The 24152-nt window shown below is 40.7% G+C and overlaps 1 protein-coding gene and 1 long non-coding RNA gene across 3 annotated transcripts in view; one reads left to right on the top strand and one right to left on the bottom strand.

Moving 5' to 3' along the window:
- Nucleotides 1-14584, bottom strand: part of DRAM1 (DNA damage regulated autophagy modulator 1) — a 39827-nt gene extending 25243 nt beyond the window's left edge. The window contains exon 1 of one of the 2 annotated variants that reach the window (XM_045462789.1): nucleotides 13812-14584. In XM_045462789.1, coding sequence (XP_045318745.1) covers nucleotides 13812-13942 — 131 coding nt within the window. In that variant the 5' untranslated portion in view covers nucleotides 13943-14584. Of the gene's footprint in view, nucleotides 1-2352; nucleotides 2414-13811 lie in introns of those variants that run through there. The other variant, XM_045462788.1, reaches the window with a different exon arrangement.
- On the top strand, nucleotides 14568-22884 carry LOC123590030. Its single transcript, XR_006708560.1, has 3 exons — nucleotides 14568-14654; nucleotides 21302-21414; nucleotides 22482-22884. It is a non-coding gene; the product is annotated as an uncharacterized LOC123590030 (long non-coding RNA).
- Nucleotides 22885-24152: the final 1268 nt, after the last annotated feature.

Below are 24152 nucleotides of genomic sequence, written 5' to 3'. Positions count from 1 at the left end.
AAGAATGGTCAGTTTGTGATTTATTTCCCTTAAGTGACAAAACGGTACCTAACTACGTATGGTGAAATTTCGCTCAAGATATTTCAAGAAAACTGTCTAAGCAGCAAACGAAAATGTGACACTTCTAGGAACTTTCTTTTTTTAAGATTATTTATTTTGAGAGACAGAGAGAGAGTGAGAGGGGCAGAGAGAGAGAGAGGGAGAAAGAGAGAATTCCAAGCAGGCTCCACATCGTCAGCACGGAGCCCCACATGGGGCTTGAACTCTTGAACCATGAGATTATGTGTGACCTGAGCCGAAATCAAAAGTCAGACATTTAATCCACTGAGCCACCCAGGCACCCTGACATTTCTAAGAACTTTTAAAAATAAAAGCCAAATTAAACTACTTGGGACTACCCCAAAATAAAAAGCTCTTGCACAGCAAAGGAAACCATCAATAAACAACAAGGCCCCCTACTGAATGAGAGAAGATATTTGCAAACGATATATCCCATAAGGGGTTAATATTCCAAAATATATAAAGAACTTATACAAGTCAACACACACAAAAAAAATAATAATCTGATTAAAACTAGGGACCTAAATAGACATTTTTCCAAAAAAGACATACAAACGGAAAAGATGTTCAACATCACTCATCATCAGGAAAATTCAAATCAAAACACAATGAGAAATCACCCTAAACCTGTAAGAAAGACTAGAATTAAAAAGAAATAACAAGTGTTAGTGAGGATGTAGAGAAAAGGGAACCCTCATGTACTGTTGGTGGGAACGTAAACTGGTGCAGCCATTGTGGAAAACAGTATGGAAGTTCCTCAAAAAATTAAAAATAGAATTAACATATAATTCAGCAATTTTACTACTGGGCATTTACCCAAAGAACATGAAAACACTAATTCAAAAAAATATATGCACCCTTATGTTTATCGCAGCATTATTTACAATAGCCAAGATATGGAAGCAGTCCAAGTGTCCAACAATACAAGAATGGATAAAGATGTGGTACACACACACACACACACACAATGATGCAAAATGGAATGTTAGTCAGCCATAAAAAAGAATGAGATTTTACCATTTGTAACAACATCGATGGACCTAGAAGCTTTAATGCTAAGTAAAATAAATAAAGGAAAGACAAATACCATATTATTTCATCCATATATGTTATTTAGGAAACAAAACAAGCAAACAAAGAAAAAAGAGACAAACAAAAACACAAACTTAACTACAGAGAGAAAACTGGTGGTTGCCAAAGGGGAGGAGGGTGAGGGAACGGGCAAAATAGATAAAAAGTACACTTATCTTGGTGATCACTGAGGAATGCACAGAATTGTTGAATCATTATATTGTACACCTGAAACTAATATAATACTGTATGTTAATTTTACTTTAATTAAAAAAAAATAGTAGTGGTTGCCCATTATCATTAATAAAAATGAAAGGCTCTTTTACTTTATATTTTCTTTTTTTTTTTTTAATGCTTATTTATTTTTGAGAGAGAGAGAGACAGACTGTGAATGGGGGAGGAGGATAGAGAGAGATGGAGACACAGAATCCGAAGCAGGCTCCAGGCTCTGAGCTGTCAGCACAGAGCCCAATGTGGGGCTCAGTCCCACGAACTATGAGATCATGACCTGAGCCAAAGTCAGATGCTTAACCAACTGAGCCACCCAGGCGTCCCATCTTTCATTTTTAATTATTACTCTTAATTAAATTTTCATGTTTTTAGGGACATTATCCAGTAAAATTTTAAAGGAATATACTTATTTGGTTTGTTCTTTTTAATTTTTTTTAATGTTTATTCAATTTTGAGAGAGACAGAGAGACAGAGTGCAAGCAGGGGAAGGGCAGAGAGAGAGGGAGACACTGAATCCGAAGAGGGCTCCAGGCTCGGAGCTGTCAGCACAGAGCCCAAAGTGGGGCTCGAACTCACAAACTGTAAGATCACGACCTGAGCTGAAGTTGGCCCGCTTAACCAACTGAACCATCCATGCGCCGCTACGCTCTTTTACTTTAAAATGTTCTTTTAAGTCTTTCAGTCTCTGAGCTAATATGTGACATCATTAATAAATACTGCATCACATCTTCTGCCTGATATTGGAATCCAGATGAGTGTAACACCAAGGGGTACCAAGAGAAACTATGGGTAGACTCTTTACATTTTTATTTTTTATTTTTTTAAGCTCAAACTAAATGATCTCATTGCACAAAGGCAGAGGTAGTGGTCAGCACAGCTATACTTGGGTACTGACTCAGGAAACTGGAGAATGAGTAAGAGGTGAAACCAACTGCCTCCCAACCCTACCTGATAGTCTCCCCACCCAATTCCCACCACATAGTCCTGTACCTCATGACTTAAGCAACAGAGTTCTGGCCCTGCCAGGTCCCAGCTCCTCCTCACATGCTTCCTTGTAAATGAGGCACTTCCTGGAAGCTGCAACCAGGACAGAAAGTAATTGTTCATTTGCATGAGGCTTAGAAGCTCTTGAGGCTGTTGTGTGTAGCTGGTTGTTTCTAGATTAGGATTGTGTCTAAGTAATCAGTTTACATCTATATTTCCTGTATTTACATTTCTACAAATTAAGTTCACCATGGAAAATTCCAAGTTGTTTGTCTAATATCCTTCTCCAGACTAATTTATGATGCTATACCAGGGCATAATCACTTGATGCTGAGAGGAGTGAAAACAATGCAAAGAAGAACTACATGATAATATAAGCCGAGCTACACTCCAAAGTCTGGGGTCACGGTTTATCTGGGGAACTGACATGCTGATAATGCACAAAATTATCTGCCCAGAATGAGGTTTATTAGACTGCCCTAAAATTCTAGGCCCATTTTTGGTAAACTGATCAGGACTTAGAACCTGAAGACACTAAATGCACCAATAAAAAGGAGACCATACTTGTTTTATCTTCACAATATTTAAATATAACATTTGAAGGAAAGAAGTGTGATAATAAAGTCATTACATTTTATTAGATATTTTTAATTGTTAGGACTTTTAGCAGCTGTGTTTGCTCATGATTATTCTAGAGTGGGAGGCACCATACAGCTATATTAACCATTTTTATTTTATTTATTTATTTTTAAAGATTTTATTTTAAGTAATCTCTCTGCCCAACACAGGGCTCGAACTTACAACCCTGAGATCATGAGTCACGTGCTCTACGGATTAAGCCAGCCAGGTGCCCCTATATCAACCATTTTTAAACTCCAAAAGAATTTCCTACTCATAAAAGCAAACAACTTGCTCTCTTCTCACCCCACCCACATGCAAATTGTTCCCCTTTCTATTAATTGTTCATCCTCTTTGTTCACAACATTTTTTTTAATTGTTAAGTATCTCTTAGAGGTCAGGAATGGTGCCAGGTGATGGGGATACAAAGATGAAAAAACATAACTAACCTTCAAGAAGCTTATCAACTAACAAAAAATTCAAAGATACACTGATTTAACACAGAGTTACTGATTGCCTTCAACCCAACCAGCAATTTTGTAGGCATGGTGAATGTAGTGACAAATAAAACAGAAAAAGTTCCTCCTTCATGGAACTTACATTCTGTGGAGGGCAACAAAAATAGTCTAGGGTGGGGGTGCCTAGGTGACTCAGTGGGTTGAACATCCCATTCTTGATTTCGGCTCAGTTCATGATCCCAAGATTGTGGGATCGAATCCTGTGTTGGCTTTATGCTGAGCATGGAGCCTGTTCAAGATTCTCTCCCTCTGCCCCCTCCCCCACTCCTCTCTCACACTCCCTCCCTCTCTCTCTCTCTCTCTCTTAAAACAAAGGCCGGGGCGGGGAGGCGGGGGGGTGGGGGGGGGTGGGGACCTGGGTGGCTCAGTCGGTTAAGCCTCCAACTTCAGCTCAGGTCGTGATCTCACTGTTTGTGAGTTCGAGCCCTGCGTCGGGTTCTGTGCTGATAGCTCAGAGCATGGAGCCTACTTCAGATTCTGTGTCTCCCTCTCTCTCTGCCCCTCCCCTGCTCATGCCTCTGTCTCTCTCCCAAATATAAATAAACATTAAAAAAAATTTTTTTTTTAATTGGGTCACCTGAGTGGCTCAGTTGGTTAAGCATCTGACTCTTGACCTCAGCTTAAGTCATGATCTCATGGTTCATGAGTTCAAGCCCCCAATTGGGCAGCACAGAACCTCTTGGGATTCTGTCTCCCTCTCTCTCTGCCCCTCCCTCACTTTCTCTCTCTCTCTCAATGAAAATAAACTTAAAAAAAATAGGTTAGATCTGTTTTAAAAAAATGTCCAGGGTGATGAATGCTATGAAGAAAAGGAAAGTTGGATAAGAAAACCGAGAGAGAGTGGTGCTGTGCCTACTTGAGACAGAGTAATCTGAGAAGGCTACTTGAACAAAGGTCTGGATGAAATGGAATATTTGGGCCAGGAAATTTACAAGCAGATAAACAATAAAGTCAAAGGCCTTAAGGTGGCAATATGTCAGTAGCTGCAAGGAAGCGGGTGTGGCTGGAGGGGAGTGAGCAAGAACATGTGTGTATATGGGGGAGGGCATCACGGAGAGCCCCAGGGTCACGGTAAGGACTCTGACTGTTATTCTAAGTTGATGAGAAGCCATTGAGAGCTGAGCACAGGGAAGTGATATGAAGTTGATTGATGTTTTTAAAGGATGTTGTGAAAAGGCTGAAGAGAGGCAAGCATGGACCAAAGAGACCGTTAGAAAGCTATTTCAGTAGTTTGTCAAGAGATGACAGTGGCTCAGACCAGGATGGTAATGAAACCGGAGGTGATAAGACATCAGATTTGGGAAGTTTTCCGAGAGGAGTCTTTAGAAAACTACCCCTGCTTGTATTACAGCTACTAATATTACATAAGAAATTTTAAAATTAACATTTCCTCAGCACTCACACTCAGCCAGGCACATCTTATTTGGTCTTCACAACTTCATAAGGAAAGTACTTATTATCTCCAACTTAAAGATGAGGAAGCTGAGTCTTAGAAAAGTAATTCACTCAAGGTCACATGGATAGTACATAGGAAAGCCAAGCCATGCATCTAGAGCTGTCTAATTTCTTTAAATTTTTTTTAGGTTTATTTATTTATTTTTGAGAGAGAGGCAGAGAGAGAGAGCAGGAGAGGGGCAGAGAGAGGGGGAGACAGAGAATCCCAAGAAGGCTCAACACTGTCAGCACGGAGCCCGATGTAGGGCTCAAACTCACAAACCGTGAGATGATGACCTGAGCTGAAACCAATAGTTGAACGCTTAACCAACTGAGCCACCCAGGTGCCCCTAGAGCTAATTTCAATGGACACAACTTAGGAACTCTACTCTGCTGTGAATCTTATGTTAGAGAGAGAGAGAGAGAGAGATCACATGCATGCCTTCACATGAATGGGAGAGGGACAGAGAGAGAGGGAGAGAGAGAATCTTAAGCAGACTCTGTGCTGTCAGTACAGAGCCTGATGCAGGGTTCGATATCATAACTGTGAGATCATAACCTGAGCCGAAATCAAGAGTCAGATGATTCTTGATTGAGCCACCCAGGAGCCACCCAGGAGCCCCACTTACATTTCTTTTTATGAAAACCTATCATTTCCATGTGAGTTTACGGTGCTGCATATCTACAGCCAGGTTTGCATCAGCTATTTCTTCTGGAGCCTTTAGTAAGTTATCCTTGGCATGCACTATGTCTACAATACATACACTTAATGGACTGAAATGTAATTACTGTCAGGTAAAGAGAAATGTTGAGTAGAGCACTCTCTATTTTTTAAGTTGAAATTGAGACCTTACAAGCTGTCAGCCTTACAGAGGTCGGACTTCTGAGCAATACTTTACTGACGTTTTAGAAGTGAGAATAACAGAAGAAAAACATTCACAATTTTATTTTTCAATGAAAAAAAAAAGAATTTTATGTCATCAAATGACAATGGAAAACTTAAACAGAGGAGAAATTACATATGTTTATAGTTGATTCAGAAGCTGAACAACACTGCATCCATCACCTCAATTAATTCTGGAGCTGTGAAAGTTTGGGATCTTCACTGTTTTTACTATGCTTAGGATTAACTAATTTGGGTAATGCTTTTTTTGAAGAAAATGTGAAACTATAAATTATCATTTCAAGGATGATACTTTTCTAGCTAAAAGTTTTCAATGGCACGCCTGCTTTTTCATCCTCATGACACCATGGCCTAGAGATACTATGAAGTAATAATCACTCCACTGTAAAGACTCAAGTATCATTAACATCATGTCAGAATATGTGCCTTTATACACACAGACCTCATTATCTGATTATTTATTATCCCAGTCCCCATTATTTTGGTTGAAATGGAAGCGAAAGTCACCATTGCCTGAAATTCAATGTAGTTAGCAATCAAAAAAGCCATTTAGGCATAAAGTCATCAAAAATTATGTAGGTAGAAATAAAAATTATGTGGATACACACACACACCACAAGCATATAAATGTATGTACATTTATTTGCACACCTGTTGACATAGGCCAAGACTGTTATGTGAGTACCACTCCACTGTGTGTCTTCCTGGCATATGAGCCACATCTGCTATGAATCATTGCATTTCTAGCTATGGTCTCTTTAAAGTGGGAGGAGATCTTAAAGATACTTTTGAAGCAATTTGAGTGCAGAATCCTAAGGGTTTTTTTAATCGTTTTTTGTAAATCTTTACATTTGTCATAAACACTACTAAACAGACTGTAATTTTTTGACAACTTTTGTCTTTTGAATCTTCCCAAAGCATTCAACTGAGTTTTCTTAAAAATTAGAATTCTTTTGGGGCGCCTGGGTGGCTCAGTCGGTTAAGTGTCCGACTTTGGCTCAGGTCATGATCTCGCGGTTCGTGGGTTCGAGCCCCGTGTTGGGCTCTGTGCTGACAGCTCAGAGCCTGGAGCCTGCTTCAGATTCTGTGCCTCCTGCTCTCTCTGCCCCTCCCATGCTCATGCTCTGCTCTCTCTGTCTCTCAATAATAAATAAACGTTAAAAAAATTTTTTAAAAATTAGATTTCTTTTTTTTTTTTTGCATTTACAGACCAACAGTTTATATGGGTTGAGTTAAATCACACAATTACAATAATATATATATATTTTTATTTACTTTATAAATAGTATGTAAAATATATATATTTATTTATTTATATGTGTGTGAATACATACATATATATATATATATATATATATGTGTGTGTATGTATATATACATATAGCTGGCAAAAACACATTTGGAAACAAACACAGCTGGTATTAAATAAGTATATAAAAAAACAGGTGAGAGAAGACAGCAAGACACCCAGAGAGTGGTCAGCACTGGGAAAGACTTTCAGGGACCAGTGGCTTCGGGTCAGTGTATTTTTCAGAGAATGAGGTGATCAGTTAACCCAGCAAGTTGATAGAAGTTGGTTAAGAAAACTTCTACTATAGGGGCACCTGGCTGGCTCAGTGGATAGAGTATGCAACTCTTGATCTCGGGGTTGTGAGTTTGAGACCCATGTTGTGTGTAGAGATTACCTACATAAATAAAAATTTTTTTTTAAATTAAATTTAATTTAAAAAAAGAAAACTTCTGCTATAATCACAAATAAGCCTACTACTTATAAAATTAGCCCTCAACCAAATGTCCCTTCCTACTTAACACTAGCATCTATCCAGACTACTGTGGACTGGTCCCTTGATAATACTAACAATATTAAGTGCTTACAGAGAACTTTTGTTCTTGGACCAGGGTGTTAATGAGTTCTAAGTGAGTTCACATGTTAACTTATGAGGGGGTGCTATTATTAACCCAGAGAAAAGCAGAGGGAATTCAATTAACCAATCCAAGGTCCTATAGTTGGGACACATGGTGGAGTTGTATTCTAACCAAAGTTGCCTGCTCCAAAGTTGTTCCCTTACCCACCACGCTCTGCTCCTTTCTCTGTATGATTATCAAAGATAGTAAATATTCAACAGTGTAAGTCAAACTACACTTGCAAATCCTGTAAAACATGCAGAATTTCATGAAGTTGACAGAAATCGTGTTGGAGAACAGCTAGAACAGCAGCCCAAGTTAATGAACAGTGAGCACTGGCAGAATCAGTTAACAATTGAAGGGAAGCTGACAAGATTAACAGGCACAACTAAAGCAGGCCCATCTGGGGTAAATTATCTTGGTGGTCAACCAATATTTACTAAGCACCTACTACGTGTCCGACACTGTCATACATGGTAGGGAAGCAACAATGAACACACTCTAAATCTCTACCCTCATGAAACATATTTTGTGTGAAAAACACAATAATCAGGATCAATTTCCTTACATGCAGATTAAGAATGGTCATTGGAAAAAAAAAAAAGAATGGTCATTGGGGAAACTGAAGTCATAAAACATTTCTGCAAAAATGAACCTCTTCATATGTCCCTTCAAAAGACAAAAGTGAAATCAAGGACTTTATAACACACAATCATAAGACTATTCTTGGAAAAAGTATATATCATTCATTTAAAAAATCCACACCTGAATCATTTTAAGATTTTTGTTTATTATAAGAATTTTGTCCTTTCATTGTTTTGTTATTACAAAATGTGTTCATTATAATGAATTTTATTCATTATTAGAACTAGCACCTAACTGTGATTATGACCTAAATTTTGTGATTGTTAACCAAGTGAAAGGTAAGATAATTTCCCTAATTTTTAGATTCATTTTTGGAGTTAAATACCCAACCTCTTTTCCTTTGTTTACTATGCCATTTTGGTCTCCCTTTTAAGGTGACTTAATTCTAGGTGACCCGGTTTTCTGCCACCAACCCCTGAGTAGGTTTGTGGTCGTGACGAGGAACAATGGGAGTGGCCAAAGGCCACAATCTACTCAGCAAACAGTACTTGCACAAAAAGTGAGATTAGGTTAATAAAAAGCAACCAGGATGCAGAACTGGCAAAACTTTGAAAATAAAGAGCTAGAGAATACTCTGGAAGCATGAAACACAGGCCAAAGAAGATGTAAAAGAGAGTGGCTTGGGGCGGCACCTGGGTGGCTCAGTGGTTAAGCATCTGACTCTTGATATCAGCCCAGGTCATGATCTCTCAGTCATGAAATTGAGCCAGGCTTCACACTGAGCATGGAGCCTGGTTGGGATTCCCTTTCCTTCTTTTTCTGCTCCTCCCCTGCTTGTCTTCTCTCTCTCTCTCTCTCTCTCTCCCTCAAAATAAATAAATAAACACTTAAAATAAAAAAATAAATAAAAGAAAGTGGCTTATTGGCTGGAAGGAATTAATATGTAAAGTTGATTCACGATAGCCTGCGAGATTTGGTTACAAAGGGAATGTAAGAAACTATAACAAATTAAGCATGATTGTGCTCAAGAATGTGGGTGTGGCCTTGTAAAAATTTAAACTAATCCTTTGAGGTTGACTTTAACTTGTCCTCAGTTTTGATATCTTTGCATTAATAGTTTCATAATACAGAAGCATTGCACTATGCTATTCCAGCTTGTTAAATTTAGTGGTTGTTTGAATCACATCTTTCTAATTCGATTTTCGGTAGGAAACCAAGCCATGTAGCTAAAAAATAAATACATAAAATAAGGCATGCCAGGTATGGGAATGTTACGTTTGGGAGAAACTGGGTAAAAACTGCGATCTTTCTGTATTATTGTTTTATTACTACATGGAAATCTCCATTTATCTCAAAATAAGAGGATTAATTTAAAAATGGTGGCACAAGGTCTTATTCCCACTCTCTTTTCCAACTGCTAAACTCTAAGTGACCAGGACCTCCTCCCTCGATCATACACAAACCACTTTTATTAGTTTCTTTATGCAAGCAAATACAAACATACACTATTACTCCCTCCACCCTCTAACTTCTCTCACCCCCACCCCACTAATAGTGGCATATTTTGCTCTGCATCTTGCTTTTTTCCATGTAACAATGTATTGGAGATTTTTGCATACCAATGTATTAATTTAAAAAGAGTATTCTAGGGACGCCTGGGTAGCTCAGTCGGTTAAGCATCTGATTTCGGCTCAGGTCATAATCTCACGGTTCGTGAGTTCAAGCCCCATGGGGGACACTGTGCTGACAGCCCTGAGCCTGGAGCCGGCTTCAGATTCTTTGTCTTCTCTCTCTTCCCCTTCCCTGCTCACACTCTGTCTCTCTCTCTCTCAAAAAAAAAAAAAAAAAAAAAAAAAGAAGATGAGGTGCCTGGGTGGCTCAGTCAGTTAGGTTAAGTGTCCGACTTTGGCTCAGGTCATGATCTCACGGTTCATGAGCTTGAGCCCCACATCAGGCTCTGTGCTGACAGCTCTGAGCCTGGAGCCTGCTTCAGATTCTGCGTCTCCCTCTCTCTCTGCTCCTCCCCCATTCACACTCTCTCTCTCTCTCAAAAATAAATAAAATATAAAAACAAATTTAAAAAAATTAAGAAAAAAAAGGTATTCTATATAGAGAGGGCTTTCCTTTGAGGTATTCTTTCGATAAACCATATTTATTTAGCCAGTCCTCCCTGATGGAAATCTGCATTGCTTCATCCTTTTGTTATTAAAAGTAATGCTATAAGTACCCTTGCAGATATATTTTTGTCATTTTGATAGATGCCAAGTGCCTCCATAGAGACTGAATCTATTTACATTCCCACCAACACATATGAAAGCCTGTTTCCCCTAAGTCTCACCAATATCAATACCAATGTTACCAAGCATTTAGTTTTCTGCTGATCCAATCATGAAAAATGACATCAGTGAGTTTTAATTTGAATTTTTATCCCATTCATGAGGCTGAGCATCTTTCTATATGTCTAAGAGCTATTTGCTCATTTAACCAATATGCTGAAGAATAACAATGTTACAAGAAGATTTGTGATGAGAAAGCTGTTTGAATGTCATATTGGAAAGCGGCCCTCCCAGGATTATGGTTCTTATTTAAAATGCAATGGCTCTTAAAGTGTTCAACGTTGTTAAGAAATTCCAGAACATCAGATTGGTTGAACAATGTCATCATGTAAAAGGGGATCATCTTGAATACATCCATATCGCTGATCAATGACCAATGACCTTATCATCTCTAAAGGGATATTGCCCTAGGGGAAAAAAATAACAATATCAATAGCGAATGCCCAAGAAATATGAATTCAACAAATATCAAAAGCCTTCATGGATCTTACATTCCAGTGAGGGAAGACTGATAATCAAAGTTAAGGGGCACCTGGGTGGCTTAGTTAGTTAAGAGACCGACTCTTGATTTCAGTTCAGATCATGATCTCACCATTCATGAGTTTGAGCCCTGTAGCAGGTCAGCAGGGAGCTTGTTTGGGATTCTTTCTCTCCCTCTCTCTCTGCCCCTCCCTTGCTCATGCACGCACTCTCTCTCTCTCAAAATAAATAAATAAACATTAAAAAAATCAGTTAATCATATAGTTTGTTGCAAGATGATAGATGATGCTATGGTGAATAATTAAACTAGATATGGGGGATGAGCAACACTAGCGTGCAATTTTATTTTATTATTTTTTTAAGTGTTTATTTCTTTTTGAGAGAGAGAGCATGAGTGGGGAAGGGGCAGAGAGAGAGGGAGACAGAATTCGAAGCAGGCTCCAGGCTCTGAGCTGTCAGCACAGAGCCCAACGTGCGGCTCAAACTCACAAACTGAGAGACCATGACCTGAGCCAAAGTCAGATGCTTAACCGACTGAGTCACCCAGGCCCCCCACATGCAATTTTAAATAGGGCAATAGGCTTTACCAATATTTGAACAGAGGAGGAGGTAAAGGAGAAAGCCTGACAGTACCTGGAGGAAGGTACTCCATCTGGCAGAGGAACAGTCAAGGCAAAGGTCATGAGGAGATGGTGTGCCTGACATGATCAAGACACAGGAAGGTGGGCCAGTGTGCTTGGAGGGAAGTGGATGGAATGAGGGTAAGGCAAAACAGGAGACACAGACAGTAGAGATAAGTTATAGGAGATAAGATCGAACATTGCTGGGGCCAAATGGATAAATCTGGTGTTATTCCCATCACTTCTTGCTCTTAATCTAAATTTTGCCTTTGCCTCAATGACTTAGTTTTCTAGGAGGGACAGAGATGATCTAGTGCTCTAGCTGCTCAAGTAGGCAGGAGAGCAGACAACCTAAACTGCCCCCCACCCCTCCGCCCCAGCACATGTGGACAAGTGCTTTATAGGCTGTTGGCTCCGGCAACAAGGTGACCATCTTCAGCCTTTTTCTCCTGTAAACCTGCTTTTCCTGAAGGCTTCCTTTCCTTGTTGAATTTGACACCTGCTCTTTGGACTGTCTGTGATTTGAGCATCTCACAAGTGGTTCGCCTTGTCAGCTCATTTCCCCATTTCTGAACGTCTTCCATTTCAAGTTCATCTTGGGGTGCTATGAATCACAACTACATCGGACATCTCCACAAAGACTCAAGCTCTGCCTCTCACCCCTTCACCAATAAGTACCAAATATTATCTGTTCCTGACCTTTATATCCAGGACAAACACAGCTACTATTTTCTCAATAAAGAGCATTGTAGGGAGAGAAACTCTTCCCTTTTACAGGAGTCTAAGAGGATCTATCCCACTTCAGAATCAAGAGAAACCAGACAATGCCATGTGGGACTGAGATGAGCCATAAGAAACCCAGTCCAGGTTTCCACAGGGTGCAAGGCCTGATGGGAAAATCTCCTTGATGCATGGAACACTTCTTAAGTGGGCAAAACCACCGTTAACTGCAGATTTGCTTTTCTGCACTAGTCTCCACATTGCTTTCTTCTTTGCTTCAAACTCTAGTCTCCTCTTGCCTCACCTTCTTTGTTTCCCCTTCCTGGCCCACAAACATAACAGAACGTTGCTCACCACTCAGCATGGCTGCAGGAGGGAGAGGCCCTACAATCTCTATAACCATCTCTATAACCATCAAGTGGTAACAAACCTTGGTTGTCACCAACTTTACTATTCCCTCACCAACCAATCCAACCTCACCACTTGGATAAAGATGGATCCTTCTAATGTTTAAGGAATGCCCATTGCCATGGTCTCGGCACAGAGCTGGGAAGCATTTGAAAAGGATCAAGACCTCCCGGGCACCAACGAAGTGACCCTCAAGAAAGGTAGAGGCCAAAACTCACCAAAAAAAAACCCAAAAACCAAAAAACAAACAACAACAAAAATGGTACAATGGCAACACAAAAGATGTCATAAGCTGCTGATAATTTGAGGGCTCTGACTTTGGGGGTGCAGTATCCAAACGGATCTTAGGCAGCTCCATCCAGAAATGCTTAAGCCTGACTCCCAAATCCTTGGAAGTGGCAAAGTGTTGCTTTTAGCATGGGACGGACTTGGGCGTGAATTCCACTTCCATCATTTCTAACTGTGACATCAGTGTCATATTGATGATATTTCAACATCTGCTTAAACTTGGTTTCCTTGTATGAAAAATAGTCGGACATCCATCACGAGGATGCTGGGAAGGAAGTATGTGAGCTGTTTTAGCACACACCTGGATCTGCCTCTTACACACTCAATAAATGGCATCCATCAGGACCCATTCTTCCTTCAATACCGCCCAAGAAGCATCTTCCAGGGATTCTGTCCCACAGTCCGTCGGAAGTTCTACCGTCTGTCCTGGGCCCCTCCCGACGCCACTGGGTTCAGTGTTCAGGGTAAAGTCAGAACCGCCGGGCTCTGCACCCGCGGGCTCCCTACCGGTCCCAGCCGCCAGGAGCGCGCTCCCCGGCGTCGTCGGACCTGGATCTGTCCGCGGGACGGCTGGGTCGGGACCCTTTCCGCTGCAGCGACAACGCCGCCCTCTCTGCCCGGCCTCGGGCCCCCGCCGCCCAGCCCTCACCTGATGTAGGGGAGGAAGGGGTTGACGTGCCCCGAGAGCACCGCGACCACGTAGGAGATGATGAAGGCTGCGGACGACCAGGTCACCAGAAGAAAGGGCACGAAGGCCATTCCCCTCAGGAAGCACAGCATCGCGCCGCCGCCGGGAGGGCGCTGCGCCCAGCGGGGCGCGGCGCGGGACGCAGGGCGCGGGAGTCGCGCACGTGCTGGTCCGGAGGCGGCGGCCGCCGGACGGGAGGCTCCGCGACGGCTGGGCAGGCCCGGCCTCGGACGGAGGAAGGCGCGGAGAGCCCAGCGAGGCGACGGGCGGAGAGGCGGCCGGCCGGGGGTGGGTGGGGCGCGGGCGGCCCGGGCTTGTTGCGAAACCGGTGAAGTCACAAAACGGCGGCCCCCGCGGGCTTGGAGGCGCGCGGCGACCTCCTCGCGGCGCCGGACTCCTTTCGCTTTTGGTTCGGACTCGGCGGGGGTCGGCGCGGGAGGGCGGGGATGCCCGGGGCCGTCCCAGCCGGCCCGGCCTCCGCAGCTCTTGAGCAACTCGGGAGAAATGATCAGGTCCTCCCGGGCCCTCCTTCTTCCCTCGGGGTTTCCGGGATGCTGGGCCTCGAACCCCAGGGGCTTCCCCTCCGTGGTACGGCCACCTGCCGTCGCGGGGGGGGGAGAGCGTGGCCCCCGCGAGGCGACACCCACCCCATCCCGCAGCTGCTGCTGCTGCTGCTGCTGCTGCCTGCAGGGGTCGGGTCAGAAGTACGGTGACGTTCGCCAACTCACGGGGCACGGACGTGACACCCACCTGGATGCTGCCCACAAGGAAACCTAGAGCGTGGAGGGGCCCGTGGGAGTCCAGGTCGGACTGACTTCAAGCGGGGCTCGAAGCGCTCCTTGTGCGTCACAGTTCTGCTTTCCCCTAGAGCAGACCTGGAGTTATTTCCTAGAAGTTAGATTTCCCTTTCCCCGCTGACGGATCAGGGTTAGCCCACGCTGGGAGCCATGACCTAAGATGAGTAATGGGGACCTCATACATTTCAAACACTGCGAAAAGAATTTGTGTCCTGTAGGCACTTGTGAGCCCTGGTGATTTTGAGGGATAGTTTATAGATTCTGAGCCCGGGGTCTGTGTCGGAGGTCATGGGGTCTCATGGGGACCAAACGTGGGTTCATTTCAGTCATATAAATGTTTCTTGGGTGCAAACCCTGCTAGGGGACAGGATGCAAAGATTAAATAGTACCATGGCGCCTAAGAGACTGACATCAAAATTAAATAAAATTACATGGAATATTACATAGAATATTTTTTAAAAAGGAAAAGAGGCATGTGCAGAACTGGCAGGCCAGCGCTCAGAAAGGTATTAGGGAAGTCTTCCTGACAGATGATATTAGAATTTTCGAAAGTAAAAGATTGCTAACCAGACAAAGAAAGGGGAGAGTAGCATTCCAGGCCAAGGAAGCAATAAGAGAAAATGCGTAGAGTGGTGTTGCTTATATTTATGGAACTAGAAAAAGCACTCACATAAGTGTAAAGCAGAGAATGGAGAGGTGGGCAAAGAGGCCATCTCACAGGAGCCCTGGTAATTATTTTTATTTCACTTTTTGTTTTCATTTTTGCTTTGTGGTAGTGAGGAAATTACAGGAATATGGACAGCCCTGTATGTCAGATCACTGTGGCTGTGGGAGGAGTGACCACCATGTTGAATAAAACAGAGGCTTTAAATTAAGGCTTTTAAAAATCAGAAGAGCTGTCATCCATGGTAACCCCCCTTACATCCGCACCTTGGTTTCTGCTTTCTGTAAACCACTCTCTTCCCTGGTCTTCCTTCCCTTTCCCTATGCCCTCCTTTTCCCCCTACTCTACTACTGATTCATCTGATTTTTTTAATGTATATTTATTTTTTAATGTATATTTATTTATTTTGAGAGAGAGAGAGAGAGCACGAGCAGAGAAGGGACAGGGAAAGAGAGAATCCCAAGCAGGATCCATGCACCAGCGTAGAGCCCACTGAAGGGCTCGATCCCACAACCATGAGACCAAAATCAAGAGTCAGACACTCAACCTACTGAGCCACCCAGGCGCCCCTGATTCTCTGATTTTAAAATACCCTCCCTGGGGTGCCTGGGTGGCTTGGTCGGTTAAGCGTCCGATTTCGGCTCAGGTCATGATCTCACGGTCCGTGAGTTCGAGCCCCGCGTCGGGCTCTGTGCTGACAGCTCAGAGCCTGGAGCCTGTTTCAGATTCTGTGTCTCCCTCCCTCTCTGCCCCTCCCCTGTTCATGCTCTGTCTCTCTCTGTCTCAAAAATAAATAAACGTTAAAAAAAAATTTTTTTTAAATAAAATACCCTCCCTGAGGCAGAGAAATTATGACATTAAATATAACTCAACTGATCACCTTATCCTTTCATTGCTTATGGTTGCTTAAGCAACCCAATTGGCTAGTCATTGTTAATACAAACACAATAAGAATTGTCTGACAATAATAGTAATAGATATTTTGTTTTTTAAAATAAGTACGTATACATGCATATATTTAAAACAGGTATATAACTATAACTGACCATTTATACTTCATATGGGGTCAAGCAGCTCTGAGAAGCACAGTGTTGCTTTCCTTTCTATAAGCCTTCCATACCATACATCATGAAACACCCTCTCCTTGGAATAGCAAAGTTTATGATAGGAATGCAAAAGTCCTGGAAAACAACCTTACTGGTGAAGGAAATCAGAATATGTCACTTCAAAACATGCCTCTTTGACATAATTATTTTGAGCTGAAGGCAATTAATCAGCAATAAAAACAGGAAAATTTCTCTACACTCCTCCTTTCTGTCTAAAGGCAGAATATAAATTTCCTTTGCTGGAGATAGCTCTAAACTCAGCCCAGAAGTGCCACCAGAGGAATCTGCAAACTTTGCTCCATTGGTTTCCCCTCATATATTTACCTTCCCCCAGTTTCTGCCCGTGAAAGCCTAAAACCCTTTCCCTCTGTCCTGTTATTTCTAGGTTGATTGTTCCCTTGTTAAGATGCTATACAAAGTTCTAGCTGCCACTTTGAGTTACCCATCCCTGAGTTTCTCCCACATATATAGTTGACCCTTGAATAACATAGGTTTGAACTACACAGGTCCACTCACATGCTGATTTTTCTTTTGAAGAATAGAGCGCGGTGCATTCTTGTAATTTTCTTGACATTTTCTTTTCTCTAGCTCACTGTATTGTAAGAGTAGAGTATATTATATCTATACACACAAAATATGTGTTAATAGACTGTGTATGTTATCAGTAAGGCTTCCAGTTAACAGTAGACTATTAGTAGTTAAGTTTTTGGAGAGTCAAAAGTTATACATGGATTTTCGATTGCATGGGGGTTGGTGCCCCAAACCCCACATTGTTCAAAGGTCAACTGTATATGAGATATACATATTAATAAAATTTGGTCTTTCTCTTATTAATCTGTCTTTTATTAAAGAGACCCAGCCAAGAACCTAAAAGAGGAAAAAATAATTTCCCTTCTCTACACTGTTAGGATTTTTTTTTAATTTTTTTAATGTTTTATTTATTTCTGAGAGAGAGATAGAGTACGAGTGGGGGAGGGGCAGAGAGCGAGGGAGACACAGAATCTGAAGCAGGCTCCAGGGTCTGAGCTGTCAGCACAAGAGCCCCATATGGGGCTTGAACCCATGAGCTGTGAGATCATGACCTGAGCAGAAGTCAGATGCTCAGCTGACTGAGCCACCCAGGCGCCCTCTTTAGGATTTTTAATGAAAGTTGTGCTTCTCCCCTTGAATTAATTCCTGACTTTCTCTCTGTCAAAGCCACACTGACTCAAAGTAAGGATCTGGTTAGACTGACCTTTTGAAGATGAAGACATTCTTCCTTGGTGACCACAATTTGTTGAAAGTATGCTTCCTGATCTAAATAATTTTCACATGAGCACTTAGGTATCATCTCCCTTTTATGGCTGAGGAAATAAGGCTCAAATTCATGGAGCTAGTTAATGGAGATGCAGAATTCGAATCCAGATCTATGTGGCTCAAAAACTTGTAACCCTATCCATTGTGAGGAACTGTCTCACTCTTCAAATTCCAAAGCTCTAAAATTTTAGAAACTCCTTATGATATATGCAGTTATCTTTTATTATTATGTATTTATGAATACATTGGATTTGAAAAAAATTTCAAAATATTACACAATATTATTTAACAGTAAAAATAAGAATCATCTAGGGGCGCCTGGGTGGCGCAGTCGGTTAAGCGTCCGACTTCAGCCAGGTCACCATCTCGCGGTCCGTGAGTTCGAGCCCCGCGTCAGGCTCTGGGCTGATGGCTCAGAGCCTGGAGCCTGTTTCCGATTCTGTGTCTCCCTCTCTCTCTGCCCCTCCCCCGTTCATGCTCTGTCTCTCTCTGTCCCAAAAATAAATAAACGTTGAAAAAAAAAATTAAAAAAATAAATAAATAAATAAATAAATAAAATAAAATAAGAATCATCTATAGAGAAGCATCTACAATTCTCTGCCAACAAGTCAACTTTCCCAATTTCCTAATTATCATTTGGTTCTTACTCATAGGAATATTCAAAATCAAGTTGTAATTACAAATTTGTAGCTTTATCATCTTTATGTATTAAATATCTACTCCATGTTATTATAATTTTTGGGTTACTGGTTTTCATTACTCTATATTTGTCCATTGAATTAATGCACTATACTTCACTGCCCCCAATACTAAGCATGTGTATTAATCCAAGTACTTCCCTATTTTAAATAACATTCTACAAGCATCTCAGTTGTTTCGGTATTTCTTTTTTCCTTTAGGTAAATTTCCATGAGTGGGATTGCTGTGCCAAAGGGCAAGATGAACATTTTAAAATCTGTAAACATCCTAAATTATTTGAAAGTATTGTGTCAATTTCATTGCTTCTAATAACCTGTGTGTAACAGATTCATTATATCTTACCTGTCTATATTTTTAATGTTATATAATACCTATGAAATACTACTTGAGACTTTAGCATACTTCCTTTTAAAGTTTTGATCCCTTATTTCACTGTTGTGATAGAGACCACTAGCTATCCAGTGCAGCATCCGTTTTTCCTTTCTCCTTAGTAATAAATCCCCAACTTAGAATGGACACATTTTGCCCCCACACAAAAGGATTACATTTCCCAGCTTCCCTTGCAGCTAGGGGTGGCCGTGTGACTTGGTTCTGTCCACTTATTAACATATAAGTGTTATGTGATAGAAGAAGGCTGCTCAAGGCAAACTGACTTGCAACATAATGGGATGACTAGATTCCAGCAGCCATCTTGGACTATGCAGTCATTGACATTGAGGAAAGAAGCTGTAAGTGAAAACAGTGGAGCAAAAAGATGGGTGTCATCGTCCCTGTTGACATTATGGAGGTGCTGAGGCAGCCCTGATTTTTGTCTAGCTCTAGGCTTCTTTTATATGAAAGAGAAATAAACTTCCATTTTACTTAAAACACTATTATTTAGGGAATTTTCTCTTACATGTAGCCACAAGTAATACTTCCCATATTGGTTATCACGTCCCCTTTATGGTGTCTCTAAATCTCAGGTCCCCAGTTGTCTGATAGGCCATATTCCTAGAAAACTGAGTATAAATTCATTTTTCTAAATACCACCTTTGTAATACTATAATGTATCCTCTTGTAAATTACCCCATCATATATCCCCTTTGTAAATCTGGATTTGCATATGCTAAATTTGCTTAAGAGGCTTATTTCTTCTACCAAGTAATGATAATTTACAAACTCAAACTGCAGTCTTTTGGTTTACCTCTTAAAGTGTGCTTTTATATCCCTGGAGTTCCCATTTTCAGGCACCATATTAAGTTATCTTAGTTGAATATTAGATATTGTATTTGAAAAATTATTTTTAGAAATATTTTTAGAAATCATTTTAGGTCTTAAATGATACTGGCTTTCTCCAGTGAGTATTCTGTTTACTTCTTACTTGCACCAGGGACACTTGCTATTCAGCATCATCTGAATATCATTTTAGGGCTTGAGGTTTTCTATCCACCCAGATAGCTTGAAGCCAGACTTGTGGTATATATGAGGGCTGGTTGTTTCTTCTTCACCATTCCTTCAGCTCCATAGCCCTGGCCTCCAAGACTTATTACCCTGACCATAACCTATAAGGTAGTTGAAAGCCCTGCTCAGTGGCCTCTCCTGATAACAGATGTCCTAAGCAAACACAGCCCCAGAGCTAGGCTCACTTCTCTGGATTTCTATTCTTTTGGGGGATGTTGGCCCTAAAACTCCTCATAATTTGGTTAAATCTTTGATACTTCTAGGAAGATGTTTTTATATTTCCCCAGATTTTTCATTTGTCTGAATTTCCTAGTCCATCATTATTATTAGAAGAAGCTGGGGTACCGCATCAGGGCCATTTATTTTACTAGAAATATAGCATATTTTTTGCAAAAACAACAAAAAAAATTACAGTTCAGCAACTTGGTCACTTGTCATTACTCAGCTCTTTAATACCAGATAAAAGAGTATAAAAATTAGCACTGTAAATCCCATTTCCCTCACCATGTCTTTATTTATTGTATATATTTTTACCTACAGGCAGTAAAAACTTGAATTATTTCTCCATTCTAAAATTCGCAGTATCCTCTCTCCTTGAATGTGGACTGAACTTAGTAATGTGCCTTTGAAGCCTACAGTATGGAAGAGAAATAAAGTATCTCTACCAGAGGGGAAATCTGGCAGATACCACATTAACCAGATGACCCAAGTTAACCTGATAATAAATCAGTAATAGATTGATACTCTATATATTATTATATACATATAATAATACAATGTGATGAGAGTTGATAATAAATCAGTAATAAATTAATACTCTATATATTATTATACACATACAATAATATGATGTGATAAGAAGAAGGTACATCACCTCTGTGGTATTTTCCCCCAAACCCATACCCACACCATGGTTTAATCATAAGAAAACAAACTGAAGGCCATTCTATAAAATACCTGGTTAGTACCTTCTAAGTGTCAAAGTTATGAAAAACAATAAAAGACTGAAAAACTGTCCCATATTAGGACAAAGGAGACATGATGACTAAATGCAATATGGTATCCCAAATTAGATCCTGGAACAGAAAACTTAGTGGAACCTTAGTGGAAAAACTGGAGACATCTGGACAAAGCCTGTAGCATAGCTGATGGTAACATGAGATGTTACTATTAGGAGCACATGGGTCATGTATTATCTCAATTTCTTTGCCACCTTTGCAACTTTTCTGTAAATGTAAAATTATTCCAAAATAAGTTTAAAAGTTACATTTATTTACTCCTAGATCAATGTTAAGATCTCATATTTAAAATCTCACACTTCATTAGTCACCCTATGACGATCATATTGCTTTTCTAAATTATATTGTAAAACCAGAAAGCATATATTGTGGCAGAAATGATTAGATGTTCACCTAGAAAGAAGGTTCCTGCTCCTTTTTCGTTGTGTAGCTCTTGCTGGGAAGGAATTTTCTCAGACATGGACTTCATTTCCTCCTGGTGGGATCATACTAGTTCTTGCCAATGGAAGATGTGAGTCATTCTCCAGTACAGGGGGTGAAAAAGTGAGTATGCCTTTTTTACTTTCTCTCCTCCCCCATCAACTGGCTAGATGTCAGTGCCCATGATGACCTTGGAAGCCACATGTTATGGATTGAGACTGTCAACCTAGGTCCCTGAACAACTTTGTGAAGCAATGCACTCCACCCAAACCCCCACACCCCACCATTAAGAAGCACTTCTCTGGGCCTTTTCATAAATGAGAAACTGAAGCTTTTAAGATTTCTGGGTCTTTCTACTATAGAAGCTCACATTATCTTAACTAGGATGTACATCTACTTCACTTGAGTCTCCCACCTTCCCTAACTCATCTGAACTAGGTTGACATTACATGGTATTTCCAGATTCACAGAGTCAGGTAGAGGTTAACAAACATTGCTATGAACAATAAACACAGGAGAACTAAAGTGACTAAGAAGCACTGCAATTCAATACATTTAGAATTAAAATAGCATGTTTTTCAATGCATGGCAGTGGCACAGGGATCTTTCCACCCAAGTGGCATGTCACCATCGTTCTTCCAAGAGCCCTTGGAAAAAGTCCAATAAATTTATCGGAGTGAATGTGTGTTACCATTGTTTGGAAAAAAAGGGCACACATACCAACATGTACCATCTCTTTTAAAAGCACTATATATAAGTTGTCTCCTTTTTATGATCAGGAAGAAACTTAAAACATGCTCTTGGGGTTAGGGGTTAGGTGGAATCCCTTCCCTGTGTTCCTGCTTCTGGCACAGGGATATTGTCACCATGGGGATGTCATGACTCAGTCTTGGTCGCTGTGTGAATGGCCCACACTGTGTGTGTGTGTGTGTGTGTGTGTGTGTGTGTGTGTGTGTGTGTGTGTCTTTATTGTGGCAGGGACCCCTGAGTTGTGAATGCATTCTGGGCCCTATTCCCAAGTACAGAAAGCAGTCACCCGTCTGTATACAAAGGCAGGAAATTTCAACATGTTCTCAACACATTTTGAATAGGACAGAAATTACAAAGTGAGCCAGATTTTTCTAGTGCCTAAACTATACTCACTTGTGCATAATGAATCCTTAAAGACAAATTGTTCATTTTCTTTTTAGATTGTTCATCTGGAAAACTTCCTTCAGGATATTCTCCAAAACTGTAAACTCCATAAGGACAGGACTTTCTGCTTTTTTCACTGCTATATTCGTAGGCTTGGAACAGCGCTTGACATGGGTAGTTTAATGACTATTTGATGAATGGATTCACCACAGCAGTGACCTGCTTCAGGATGTCTCCCCTAATACTCCCAAGGTCTGACCTCTGTGCCACTCCTATGCATTCAAAAACATTCTGGGCTACTTCTATTATATATTCTATTATATATTCGACTAAATGTCCACAATGTTAACTTGTCAGTCTACCCACTAGACTCTAAACTCTTTGTGAGCAGGAAATGAATCTCCTTTATTTGTATCTCCAGTGCCAAGCACTGACACAAAATAAATGATAAATAAATGGCTTTTTGTGACAAAGTCTATAGATACATGCTTGATACCAGCTTAATTGTACCAGCTTAACAGCTTTATACAACTGTATATACAACTATATGTACCATCAACATATTCACATCTCTTAAGAGGTGCTATTAATCCCATATCACTGAGTACAGAAATCAAAGCTGCGGCAAAGGTTTAGAAATTTCAGTTACTCAAAGGGAGAGAAACCAGAGCCTTTCGTGTGAGTGATACCAGTTAGTGAAGATAACTGATCATTACAAGTGACTACATGTTTGGGCAATGATACCAGATACTTCTTCAGTTTCAGAATATTTTCTGGTAGGTGTTTTTATGCTACCAGAGATAAAGAAGAAAGAACACGTGGGAGAAATTTGGGAATTTCCATTTTGACAATGAGGGTGAGAATTTCTTGTAAATTTTAAGAGGTTTTTTTTCTCCCTTCCCCTTGATACTTTCTAAATTAACTTGCAAATATAGGAACTCATATGACCTGACTTTCTCAGTTTAACTAATCTAAATCTCTATTTATGGCAACAGTCCTACATTGGGTTTTATTATGAGGTGTAGTTCATGCTTTAGTTACCACTATCTATGGAAAAACTGAGGTATGATACTCATGTTTACTATGATGTCAGGAATAAATTTCTCTACACAGTAAAAATATTACAGAAGAGTGGGGAAGGCTTTGTCAGTTTGATAGCCTGACACGAATTACACAAGACTTGAACATGGCTGGGATAATGATGGAAAAATCAGGACACCAGGCAATTATTTGCCTCCCCCATCCAAAAAAGAAAGTAGTAAGAGGTTACAGTGGGAGAGAGCCAAAGCATAAGAGACTCTTAAAAACTGAGAACAAGCTGAGGGTTGATGGGGGGTGGGAGGGAGGGGAGGGTGGGTAATGGGTATTGAGGAGGGCACCTTTTGGGATGAGCACTGGGTGTTGTATGGAAACCAATTTGACAATAAATTTCATATATTGAAAAAAAAATTTAAAAAGAAAGTAGTTTTTTTGAAGGAGGCATTTCTTTTATAATTATTTTACTTAAAAATCAATATCTTATTGAAGAACCAACCATCTAGGATTTGTGCTTAATTCATCCAATAAACATTGATTGAGGAGATACAATTTGTCAGATGTTGTGCTTTGTGATTAAGAATAAAGAGAACACTCAGTGCCTGAAGTCAGAGTCACAGAGTTCAAATGAACTTAGTTTGCTTGGGGGATGAAAAGAGGTCTATGGTGACTGGAACACATGAAAATAAGGC

The sequence above is a fragment of the Leopardus geoffroyi genome, chromosome B4, assembly GCF_018350155.1.
Source record: "Leopardus geoffroyi isolate Oge1 chromosome B4, O.geoffroyi_Oge1_pat1.0, whole genome shotgun sequence".
Classification (NCBI taxonomy): Eukaryota; Metazoa; Chordata; class Mammalia; order Carnivora; family Felidae; genus Leopardus; species Leopardus geoffroyi.
Note: the sequence above shows the minus strand (reverse complement) of the source record. Positions and strands in the feature narration are given on the sequence as shown.